The 13,236-nt window shown below is 38.1% G+C and overlaps 1 protein-coding gene across 1 annotated transcript in view; it reads right to left on the bottom strand.

The window, feature by feature from the left end:
* LOC124596635 (protein IWS1 homolog) overlaps nt 1-13,236 on the bottom strand; it is a 124,483-nt gene that overhangs the window by 17,264 nt on the left and 93,983 nt on the right. Inside the window, exons 6-7 of the mRNA XM_047135863.1 lie at nt 8,859-9,071; nt 738-900 (exon numbers count right to left, since the gene is read on the bottom strand). Of these exons, the coding sequence (XP_046991819.1) occupies nt 738-900; nt 8,859-9,071 (376 nt within the window). The remainder of the gene's footprint in view (nt 1-737; nt 901-8,858; nt 9,072-13,236) is intronic.

Genomic DNA, 13,236 nt, shown 5'->3' on the forward strand with positions numbered 1-13,236 from the left:
GTCCATCGGCAGCTCCCTTACAGGAGAAAATCTGAGTTTATAAAACCTAACCAGCTTTCTTCTCCTACTTCACTATCACCTAGCTAATATCAGGTGCCACCCACTATCTTACCAATTCAAGTAAAATTTGGTAATAATAAATCCCTGCCTCCCCTTCTACCCGGAACTCTTGTTTCTCTAAAACTGCTTCCTTTTCAATAAATTTCAGCGTATCAGCTATATTGTTATTTATACAGTCACTAACACAGTACTGCCCATAATCCTCATGAAACATTTTAATATTTCTTATTACATACACAGTACATGCAAATGGACAAGTGGATATAAAATTTCCACACAGTGCTTCTATTGGATGAGTTTGTGGTGTTTACCTAAATAAGATTCATTTGGAACTGTGCTTGATATTATAATTGCAATATGGGTTCCAATGAAGTAGTCATGGTTGGACTTAATAATTTCAATCAGGAACTATTATTGCTTTATTTTGTGGACTAATGGACAATTTAATCTGTTATTACAAACACAGAAACTTTATTATACAAAACATCTTAACGTGATAAAGAAGGGAGAAGAGGCTATATACAACAGCACATATCCAACTCTTGTGCACAAAGTCGATCGTTTTACTGTACCATCTGTGTAGTTTGTAATGTGACAGCAAAGTCAATTTAAAGTACAGTAGAATTCACACACAAAAAGTTTATCTATGATACTGGTTTACAGTATGCAATTGTTACCTCTGAAATCTGTTGACACGTTGAAAATGGGACGTGCCCATTCATTGATCAACTTTCCTGCTCGTTCTTTGTTCTCCTTTGTTTCTTTTGGGTGCTTATACAAATACATAACTGCCTTCCCAATTCCAGACTGTTTGAGCATGTCTTGGCTGATCTGTGGGAACTGTAATGAAAGAAATTGAAGAAGTTTGCACATGTTCATTATAAGAAACTTTAGCTATAGAATACTGTGAAAGTAATAGCTACACCAACGTCTTTACGAGCAGAAAACTATGAGAACATTTCTACACATCATCTGTGTCAGTGTAAAAGTCACCGACTCATACATTAAATAAACCAAAAAAGCCATTTGTCATTCCATAAACAAAAAATGAAAATTACAGCCCAAAGAATCAATATATTTTGGCTTATTGCATTGTCTGGATATATGCCATAACAAAGCCACCAATATCTTAATTTTTTTAAAAAAAAAAAAAAAAAAAAAAAAAAAAAAAAAAAAAAAAAAAAAAAAAAACACGCACAAAATGGTGACAGAAGTTTTTTAAATATTAATACAGTGCCCTTCCTAAATCAAAAATTCAAAAGCATTGAGTATTTTTATCAAAAAAAAAAAAAAAGAAAGTCAGATTAAGACAGGAATGTAGGAGTATTTGTATGTTTTTCAAGCTAATATGAACTATAAATAGTTATAGTAACAATCTGACACAATATTGCACAACAGTACTCCAAATCTGGGCATAAGATGATGTTTAATTCCATTTTTACATACTTATGGTTTCAACAATTTTCCAAACTGCAAGTTTTCAATTGTTGATTGGACAATACTTATACGCCTGTTCAATGGCTTGAATATGTGACATCTGCTCTTATCATGGGCTATACACAAGTTACAATGGCTGAGGAAAAGAAAGCCACTTTGTCAATGCTAGCAGAATGTCAGTTCCAAGACAAAATCCAATTCTGTAATATACAGTGCCTTTGGGAAACTCTTTGTGATGTTTGTATTTTTCTATTCTATGAGGAACAATGTAATTTGCAACAGTTGTGTGTGGTACAGTGAAGACACAAATATATTAGTGTGGGTTTACATGTCACCAACGTTAGAGTCGACTATATGTCACACTTGATTAACAGGGCTGTATGATGTCAGCATCTTGTCAGCAGCTAGTAATACTGGGGTTATGTCCATTGGACTTAGCATTTCAATAACAAACTGCATGTTATTGATTAAGGAAAAGGAAAATCAGCAAAAATCAAGCAACGTAAAATCCAGGGTGGAATGTAACAATACAGGGTGATTCAAAAAGAATACCACAACTTTAGGAATTTAAAACTCTGCAACGACAAAAGGCAGAGCTAAGCACTATCTGTCAGCGAATTAAGGGAGCTATAAAGTTTCATTTAGTTGTACATTTGTTCGCTTGAGGCGCTGTTGACTAGGCTAAAAACCAAACTACCCGAGGCAGCCCGTGACAGAGCACTTCATCACTGGCCTCCAAGAAGCCCTGATCTTACCCCCTGCAATTTTTTTTTTATGGGGGTATGTTAAGGATATGGTGTTTCGGCCACCTCTCCCAGCCACCATTGATGATTTGAAACGAGAAATAACAGCAGCTATCCAAACTGTTACGCCTGATATGCTACAGAGAGTGTGGAACGAGTTGGAGTATCGGGTTGATATTGCTCGTGTGTCTGGAGGGGGCCATATTAAACATCTCTGAACTTGTTTTTGAGTGGGGGAAAAAAAAAAAAAAAAAAAAAAAAAAAAAAAAAAAAAAAAAAAAAAAAAAAAAAAAACTTTTTAAATACTCTTTGTAATGATGTATAACAGAAGGTTATATTATGTTTCTTTCATTAAATACACATTTTTAAAGTTGTGGTATTCTTTTTGAATCACCCTGTATTATAAAAAGGAATGTTGCTGCTCACCATGTAGCGGAGATGCTGAGCCGCAGATAGGCATAATGTTGGCTGTCTGTGACTCAGCATCCCCGCTGAATGGTGAGCAGCAACTTTCCTTTTCATAATATTGTTGAAAATCAGCAAAATTAGACATAATTAGTCAAACAGCATTTTCTACACAGAAACTTAAGAATACCACATTAAACATATGACAGACACTAGGAAACTTGCAACAGGTCATAGCACTTTTGAAAATTTTTCTAGTATGCTGAAGAGATTGTGATTATTTTATCAACAACACACGGGAGGATGCAGTCAACACACAGGAGAATGCACTTACAGGTCCATGGCCCTTACTCAACATATTTCTCTATGATAAAGAATATGTTTACGCAGGGCTATGAATGTTGGCATCAGTACTGCCTAGGTAGTGGTGGTTAGTTTTAACGTCCCGTCAAGAACGAGGTCGTTAGAGACGGAGCGCAAGCTCGGGTTAGGGAAGGACTGGGAAGGAAATCGGCCGTGCCTTTTCAAAGGAACCATCCCGGCATTTGCCTGAAACAATTTAGGGAAATCACGGAAAACCTAAATCAGGATGGCTGGAGACGGGATTGAACCGTCATCCTCCCGAATGCGATACTGCCTAGGAGCATCAATATCAGTGAAAGCTTAAAATGACTTTTCTTGGAGATTAAGTACAACTAAAGATATAAACAGGGGGCTTATATAATGGATGCCTGTCACACAATAAATCAGCGGAGGGTATAAATGGCAGGAACATCAACTGGCAGTCTGGAGTCATAAAGATGGACTGTGTCTGACTGTTTGAACAATTTGACACCAACTGCTAATTTCCCCTGATAGTGTCATGCAATGTGTTGTGTTTGGTTGAAATATATGCATTGCAGTGAAGTAAATTGGGTGGGGGATTACAGGTAAGACAAAGTAGTAGATTTGATGCAGTGCTAGTAGTCTGTAGCAAATATACACGGTGGTATAAGGGGCACTTTTGATTTAAGTAGAAGCTATAAGACACGAAGTTGGATTAGGAGATGAATACTTTATGATTGGAACAACAGGGGTTTAGATCTCAATTACAAGAAACACAGGGTTAGTAGCAATATAGGAGGTGGAACAATGCAACAGTGAAGTAATGAGGTTAGTATATTAAGAGTTTACTGCTGATAAATCTCTATTTTTCATTCTCCAGCAGTATAGGGTGGCTCCAAGAACTCATATGAACAGAAATAATCCAATGCACAAACCAGAATGTAAGATTAAATCAAAAAGAGAAAATTTTAGTTCAAGTATAAGCAACACAGAAAAATCACAGAACTGCTGACAATGACCCCTATGGGCAGTACATCCCTGTCATCCTGAACTCCTCATGATTTGGCCTCAGATTGACATCAGGAAAGTGAGAACCATCTGCAAATGAGCTGGTCATGCTTTGTTGAGAGTAAGAATCCAACAACTCTGTAGCGATGGAGTGCTGCTCCAGAAGCATCTCTGGCTATTGTTGATACTATTGGTGATTGAAACAAGGTCAACAAAATAACATACAGGCAAGCCTGCACAGAAAAATGATTGCTCTGCAACCACCAGAGGAAAAAATTCAAGGAACTAACAAGGAAGAGACATGCTACATGGACAAGATTGGGTGCATCTTAGGCTGTTAAAAATCTGCCATCAGAGACCATCAGCAAGGCAGCACTGTCAGTGCTGTTACAGATGTTAAACTTGATAGTAGCACCTACAAGGCTCTCCATAGAAGAAATTATTTGAACTGCTGAAGTGATGCCCCAACTGGTCACACAAAATGAAGCTTAAAAGGAAAGATAAAAACAGAATCCAACAAGCAAAACCTCCTAGACATAATATCTATCAAGAAGACAGAGCTGCCATAGAAGTCCTTAGAAGGAGTAAAGTCACTATGGTTCCCTAGTAGTTGAAGGGAATGCCACTGCTGTAATGGATACTATACGATAAGGATAAAAAGTGACTGATCTTTCGAGTGATCCTATTTACAATGAACTTATGAGTGATCTGATGCTGAAAATGATTAAGGATGTGAGTCTTAATCCAAAAATCTAGAACTGATCATGACACAGTCAAAGAACTCATCACTGATTTCTCAGAAACACCAAGAACTTATCGAGTATCTAACAGCTGTAAAAGGAAGCTATTAATGTGAGGCAATCACCTACTCACAGTGTGTTAACTGTAAGTTGTCCAACTGCCAGAGGAGGCTGTGGTGAGCAGTGGAAGCAAGCCTGGCCCCTTCGTAAATCGCCACAGGGCAAGGAACTGTGCAGGGTGAACAAGCCCTGCCTGCCTCCCACAGTGCAGGCACCTTATCACGCTTCCAATAAAGCAAAAGTCACTCACGGAGGTAAAAACTGCTTAAGTGTAGTTAGTACTCAAAACCAAAATTATCTTATGTATTGAATGTTTAATAAATGTCCTGGAACAATTATGTACACTTATCACAAGGAAAGGAAACAGTAAGAAATAGAGTGAATTACAACATAGTAGATAACAATGGCTACCTCGCACAATACTGTCACATAGGTAATGCCAGCAGCAGTCAAAAACAAATGACTACCAGCTAAAGCTCTTTGACTTCTACCAATTTGGGACTTGGGAGCTGATCGGCCAATTTACCATTAAACACTGTAAAATCTGGCAAAGCATCTGGCCAGTAGACTACGGCCCCTTGTGGCAACTGTATGTGAAAATTAAAAATCACTTTATTCAAATTATACATGGGCAGCACACATAGCAAACTGATATATTAATCAGCTTCAGCAAACCGTCTCTCTTCACCAATGAACCAACAGACGACTATCAGTATCATTCAGGAACGAATACCACCTGTAACCTCGTGCAGTTATGTTTACTGTCAACTTATACTTGGTAAGGTAAATATTATGAACAAACAAATGGAGTGGCGATGTCATTTCCTTCTTCTGACAGTAGCAAACGTCTTGACGGAAACATCTGAGCAAACTGCCTTAATCTCTGTACATTTCTGTCCATGCCATCAGTTGTGATATGTAGATGAAACACTCATCATTTGGTCGCATGGAGAAGCAGAGCTGCACAATTTCACCAGCATATTAACAGCCTGCATAAGAACATGCACTTCCTACTAAAATAAGAAAGTAAAGGTGTGACTCCATTCCTCGATGTGAAGGTCTACACAATTTGTAGTGTTTTGAGAATTTCCGCACAAATTCTAGAAATCACTCGGACTTCCACCGTCTCAAACACACAATATTTTAGATGTGAGTGGGAGAAAGGAACCCTATCTACTATGCGTCACCTGTCTGTATGTGCAGGTCCAAAGTTTATCGTGAGAAGACTGTACACATGGCAGTCGAACGGCACCGACAGGTACTTGTCGGTCGATACATGGAAGTCGTAGTGAAAGAGCAAGGAAGAACTACGGAACTTCTGGGTTATTCTGTGTTAATCGTAATGGAGACCTTTGTTATAAATAACATGAACATTTGAGATTCTGAATTATGAAAAAACTCTTATCTTGGAATTGCTGGAGGTAACACATATTTCTCGATTTGTTTGTAAAAGAGTTATGGTTGTTAAGCCAACTCTTTTCTAAAATGTACATAAATCTGTTTCTAATGTGAGACAATACAAGTGACTTATGAAGCTCAAATATACCGATAGTTGTTGGAAAGTATTCTTCGAGGACCTAATGATTTCGCAAGTAGAGAGAGAGAGAGTCTTTAAGGTTCCTATAACTAGCATCATTCTTCGTAGAAGAAGGTTATAGAGATTCCAGAAGCTGGCTATCCAGAGAAGAAGATCAGCTGTGTACACCAAGTAAGTCGAGTCGTGTAAGAGAAGTGGGAAGTTTGTAATCCAACTTTACACATTCTTGCTGTCAAAAACGTTAGAAACTTACAATGGCAAACTGCCAAACAAAAAGTCCACCAGAAACCTATGCTACTGGAAACCTGCTGAAGCCACGACCATCTGGCTCAACCGCCTTCCATCCTTTTACTCAATTGTGCTCCATCCTATGCCACAGTAGTGTTCCATCCTACACTTGCTGATCACTCAAGCCCATCACATCTATGATAAAAACAATATCAAACACAAATCGAAAGAGCCGCATAACACCACCCGAGTGAACAGATACAACAATAAGACAATAGCAAGTTCAGTAGGAAGCCAGATACAGAAAGTTAAATGAAAGAACAGTTTACAATGGTGTGTTTACCTTAGTGAGCAGCCAAAATGCTTCACCAGGGAAGCATCAAAACAGTTTACCAGAATGATCACAGGATCCAGGATTTGGTAGGGTCCACTTAGGACACGGGTAAAAGCCCTCAATGCTGCAGGTGTACACAAAACTATGAGTGTGGTGCTGCGTACATTGGGGACAGCAGAAGGCCTGTTAGCAACCAAATAAAAGAGCACGAGTGCTATGTTCAACCGGGACAGCGCAACAGATTCGCATTACTAGCACGGCACCATCACGATTGTAGGTTGCCCTCAAAGTTTCACTAGACAACCATGGACACATACATGCAAAATAAGAGAGGCAATCGACACAACATCAACAGGGAAGGTGACTACAAGCTCCCAGCATGCTGGCTGCCAGCAGTTCAAGTATGACAGGCTGCGTGCAACTGCAGTGTAACAGCTTCACCAGACACTGCTGTGTCCATGCACAACTGGTGTCATTTCTCTTCTATTAACAGCACGAAATCACAGCCGCAGAAGCTCATTACTTATTTGTATCAGGCTATCAATTGTCAGCAAGCTGTGCAGCTCAAGAATAGTCTGCCACACATCTCCTTCCTCTGTCCTAGTTCTCATTAATGTTATTTCAGGACCAACAAAACATAATAAATGTGACGTCAGTGGTCTAGCAACACTGTCAGAAATGCAATAAAGTAAAATTTCGGTAATTTGAGAACCCGGCAGTCCGACCGAGTCTCCATTTAAGGTGGACAACGGATGACTATTAAGTTAAAAAAAAAAATTAAAAGAATATCACGGATAAAATCGAAAGTTCCCTGGGAACAGGTGTGATCAGCAGCCGAGATGCATATGCATGCACTGTTTACAATTGTGCTCACTATAGCCGCTGTTGCTGTTTCACCCACTACCAGTCATTCATTCAGTGTCTGCTCAGGTTCAGTGCAGTGTGTATTGGTTATTGGCTCTTGTTATGTATTTATTATTATTATTAATATTTCTGTTACTGTTTACTGTAGTAATACAGTGAACATCGGGTTCTGAATCTATTTATAAATAAAAGGTCTCTAAAATTGTTTCTCTTCATGTAATTTCTGTTTCTCAAATTCGAGCTTTACTTGGTCCCTATAGCCTTGAATAACCAAGGTTTTACTGATACTGAAGCACTCTCCAGCTAATTAGACTTTTCTGTGAGGAATGCTGCTGCAACTTTGGCAAAAACTGTGTTTATTTTAGTATATTTGAAAGTTCGTCCCTTAGCCGAATGGTTAGCAGTACTGCCTTCTGTACAGAAGGACCCAGGTTCAATTCTTGGTGCTTCTTCAGATTTTTTCTAAGGTAGAGAGGTCTGGAAAGAGGTCTACTCAGCATCGTGAGGCTGGCAAATGAGGAGCTGCTCAGGTAAAGAAGTAAGGACATCATCAGTTTTCACCTCCTGGTAATAATGGCCGAGAGATTAGCAACACGCTGATCATATTCCACGATCTTGGATCACTCGTACTGCCTTGTAGGCAGCTTCATCAGTCGGACAGGCTTAAGACCTACTCCGTGAGTGATGTTTATGTTTAAGTATTTTATTTGATGGCTCAACCGTACATCCAGAAAGATTTTAATGACAAGGTGCTGATAAACAGGTTACATTAAAACAGTCATGATATTTGAATATATAAGCAAGTTATTTCTTGAAATAAGTTGAAACATGAATGTTAAATTGTCAGTGCGTGTTTCCTTTTGTTACTGTGTGAGTTTGTGAAATAATTTATAGAAAGATTCAATCAATCAGTTTCATAAAACAGTCAAATATTAATTCTGTACCTTTCCAAGACTGAGAAGATAACTGTCTGTTAACAAGCAATGGGATTTCAGGAATGAGCATAAGGAGAGAACTATTACGAGGACTCTAAGGAAGCAATAAGAAGTACTAAAGGCATCTCAGTTTAAGTCAGAATGTTGATAATTATGAGAACACATTATTAAATCCATACTTACATCCCAAAGTAGCTTCAAAATGCTATCTCTGATTTTTAGTGATGGCATGCTGCGATCAGGCATAGGTGCTAGCCAATCTGTCAGCACATGAAGAACGTTTGACTCAATAAAGGCCAGTTGGAGATCATGTTTCTTCAACTGTGAAAGCACTTTCGGTAACATAGCAACTTTATTGGTAGCTGGTTTGTTCAACTGATTCAATCTCCTGTCTTCCTGTGAATAGAAAACAAAAAGAAGTTACTTATTTTAGTATTTGCAAATACCTCGCTGTGCTTATCATTCAGTATCTTGTCAGTAAATAATGACAATGATATGATAAAATTTGTTGTATTTCCAGTCCAAGACAGAAGCTTGTGGTTTATTAGAACATTAGAAACAGTATGTGTCTATTTCAATGATATTAACAAACTGAATTGTGAGATGGGATTTATCAGGTTTTCAGGCTGTTGTGAGTAATCAAACGAGATTACCACTGCTATGCAATTTTCATTATGATCTACATGTACCTAGATGCTACTATGGCTATTTAAGTCTCCAGAAACAAGGTGGGTGTTCTGGTTTTTGAAGACAACACGTGTACCAGGTAGATCTTTCAATGGAGAGATAAGGTATTATTTAATTCAACAGAGCAAACTTCAGTATCAGTGTCTTCTGTGTGTTTGCTGAGGAATTCACCAATGGCCCATGTCTGACAAATATCGTTGTGAGGACTCTTAACTGCTGAGTTTACTCCATGGGTCTTGGATCTTATTGGCTGCTAATCTCTGTAAGCCTCTTAGACATAATATTGATATTTCTCACAGAGGTTTTGTAAATCCATGTCATGGTGTTTATTTTCCCCTCTTTATTTATTTATTGAGAGGATGGTTAGGACACGTCTTCAGCGGACCCTTATCTTATGGACTTGCTTTTGAATCTGAATTGAGGGATCATCAAGTCCCACACCACCTATAACACTGCTCAGTGCACAACAGTTACTATACTGAATCATCTATGTGGATCCTCCTTTATGTGCCACAGGTTTCAAAGAGGCAACTGTACACTATCATCACTGTGGTCATTACAAAATTCTCTCTGTTGTGGCAGCAAACAAACAGAATATGGTAATTGTAGAAAGCATATTAACGAAGTCTTGCAAGTTTTGTCTCCACTATATGGGTCAAAAGAGAGGCATTAATTGGCAAAATAGCATTATCATATTTGAGCAATCAATAGAAAACAGCATACAAAGTTTGTTGAATTTCCTAGTGTGACAAGCATTACTATCAATCATGTCTTTATCAGAAATGGAGAAATTCAACAGCACATCAGCAATGAAACTGTATGAAGGATCACTGAGGTACGTCACAGCCAATGACCAATGTCTTCTTTTGTCATCAAACAAGAATTACTACACATTTTCAACAAAGGACTGCAATCAGTGATTTTAGATGTAAAAATAAAGAGAACTCCATTCTATAAGTATCTGGATTAGGGTCCCCTGGAATATACCAGTGCACATATGGGAGTTACCCTTGCAACACATTCTCCACTCCCATAATTACCCCGGCCTCAATCTATGGTAACATACTGTCCCCAGAAACTCCACTCAACAGTTTCTACCCCCTCTGTCCTATCATCTCCTCCCCATTCTCGTCTCCCATCCTGTTTATTTGTGGCCCTTTGCCAACACATCCACCCATCTTTCCCCACTACTCTCCTTTTCTTTCCCCACCTCCCTGCCGCACAACTTCCTGACACTGCGCCTGCTGGCATTCTAGTCCCTGCACACTCCACCAGACAGCGTTTATCTCTCTCCCCACCTGTACACTGCTATCCGTTCCCCTTCCCGTCCAGATTGCTGCCTGAATTCCACATGATAGTTGCATCTGTGCCCGAGATTCACCTGTGGGTGAAGTGCGGTTGCTTGTGTGTACGAATCGTGTGTAGTGTGTGTGTGTGTGTGTGTGTGTGTGTGTGTGTGTGTTGCTGTGGCTGAAAGCTTTATGTATGTGTCTTTTAATCGTGCCTGTCTGAAACTTAACATGTCTCCTTTATGGTAAGTAGTGATCTGTCTTTGCTACATTGTTAATAATGCTCACAGTTTAGACATACCAATGACATTATACAATTACAGTTGGGTGCCTGCAATTTTCCTGTCACAATTAAAGTTTGATACCATTGCTATCTGCAACCACCTTCAGATCTGTAACACTATAGGAAGCATAGCCTAAGAAAATTATGTACAATAAAGGATAATACAAAAATACTGTACAACACAGTAGTGTTTTGAGAATTTCCGCATAAATTCTAGAACCACTTGGCCTTCGACCGTCTCGAATACACAATATTTTATATATAAGTGTGAGAGAGCCTATGTACTGCACGTCACCTGGCTGTATGTGCAGGTAAAGTGTGTACTAAGAAGACAGCAGACACGGTGGTCGAACGGCACCGACAAGTGTTTGCCAGTTGCGCCATGGAAGTTAAATGAAAGAACACAGCAGACTCAAGGAACTTCTGTGTTATTCAATACTGTTTTATAACTTTGATTATTGTAGTAAGAAAAGGAAGAACAGTCGACATATTGTTAAATCGATGCTCGTTTTGGACATGGAGAGGATAAGACATGTATTCAGATTCACGATGAAAATGGACTTGGTTTTTAAGCCAACTTTCTCTTATGTGTAAATGAACTTTGTTCCTAACCTTTAGATATGCGAGGAAATTTACTTGACAGGGTTTGTTTATGTGGAGAATGAGATTTTTAAAAGTTTTGATGTTTGAATATACATCGTAAAGTAAAGCAAAAGAAACTGTGTACATCTGCTTATTTTTTTATAAGCAGAAAGAGTCTTGAGAAATTCCTGTTCCTAGCAAATATACTTCGGAGAAGAAGATAAAAGGAGGTTTCAGAAGCAAGCTAACCAGCAAGGAAAGTCCGCTGACAATCTCAAGTAAGTTGTATCATTAAAGAAGTGGGAGTTTACACACATACTTCACCACTTTAAGTTATCCAAAGTGTTAGAACACTTGAACACAAATAATGGGGAGCCAATTGTAGAAACAAAGTGAACATTTGACCAAGCTATTTCACAGTGCAGTAGACACATATAGGAAGCATAGCCTACGAAAATTATGTACAATAAAGTATAATACAAAAACACTGTACAACACCTTAACACAAATGATGGGGAACCAATTCTAGAAGTAAAGTGAACACTTGATAAAGCCATGTAATAGTGTAGTATAAACAATATTAATACTTATCAGATAACATACCATTCAAAATAGTGCCAAAATAATAACAGTACATGTTGAAAATGTCACCGCGAGCAAGCCAGGTTGTAGACCTGTCAAAAGAATTATAGACTAGAAATCTCAGAAAGCTTATTCTACATTCAAACGGATTTTAAAATATAAAATAATAATGGCATAAAGTTAAAATTACAAGGCAAAGGTCTGTACTACATCCTAAAATGGCAGCATGCCATTTGTTGGAAGCAGATCCAACGTAATTAGCATTAAGTCAAGAAGCTTGTGCTCAAGTCCAACTAATTTTAAAATCATAAAATTACAGGGGAATGAACTACAAGACAGCGAAACTGTGTTCTATAGCTAACTGGCAACATGCCATATGTAAAAGATGCATCATATGTGAGAATCAATTAATAAAAACATCGAAGTACATAGCAGCACTAACAAATGTAAATAACAGAATGAAAGAAAGATCATATTTGAGAGTCAAACGATAAAAACATCGAAGTACAGCATAGCACTAAAATATGAACAACATAAAATAATTTTGCAGGTTGAAGGCCATATAGGAAATTGTCTAGTTGAATGAGTAGAAGTTGGACCAAAAGCTCATTACTTACAATAGTATAACAGTATATGCAACAGTTCCAAAATCTTTCAGCTGTTCTGTAGCTGTAAACTTACAAGCCATACAGTTCATAGTAATTGTATAATGGTATGTTACCTGATAAGCATTAACATAGTTTATACTACACTGTTAAATGGCTTTGTCAAATGTCTACTTTTACTTCCAGAACTGGCACCCAATTATTTGTGCTAAGGTGTTGTATTGTTTTTGTATTCTAATAGATTGTACATAATTTTCTTAGGTTATGCTTCCTACATGTGTTACAGATCTGAAGATGGTTGCAGATAGGAAGTGAAACTAGTTATCGAACTTTAATTGTGATAGGAAAATTGTGATCTAGGCATTAAAAGTTTTTACTTATAATTTTCTTAATTTATTCAATAAACCACATTAAGACCGCCGTCTCCCCCTGATCATGTAGGCTCCACCCAGTTCTTTTAGTAGAAGATGGCATTTTCGGAATCAGCAAAACCAGACCTACAAAACTATGGGGCTGAATTTTGGAAATAATCA

Source organism: Schistocerca americana, chromosome 2 (genome assembly GCF_021461395.2).
Source record: "Schistocerca americana isolate TAMUIC-IGC-003095 chromosome 2, iqSchAmer2.1, whole genome shotgun sequence".
NCBI lineage: Eukaryota > Metazoa > Arthropoda > Insecta > Orthoptera > Acrididae > Schistocerca > Schistocerca americana.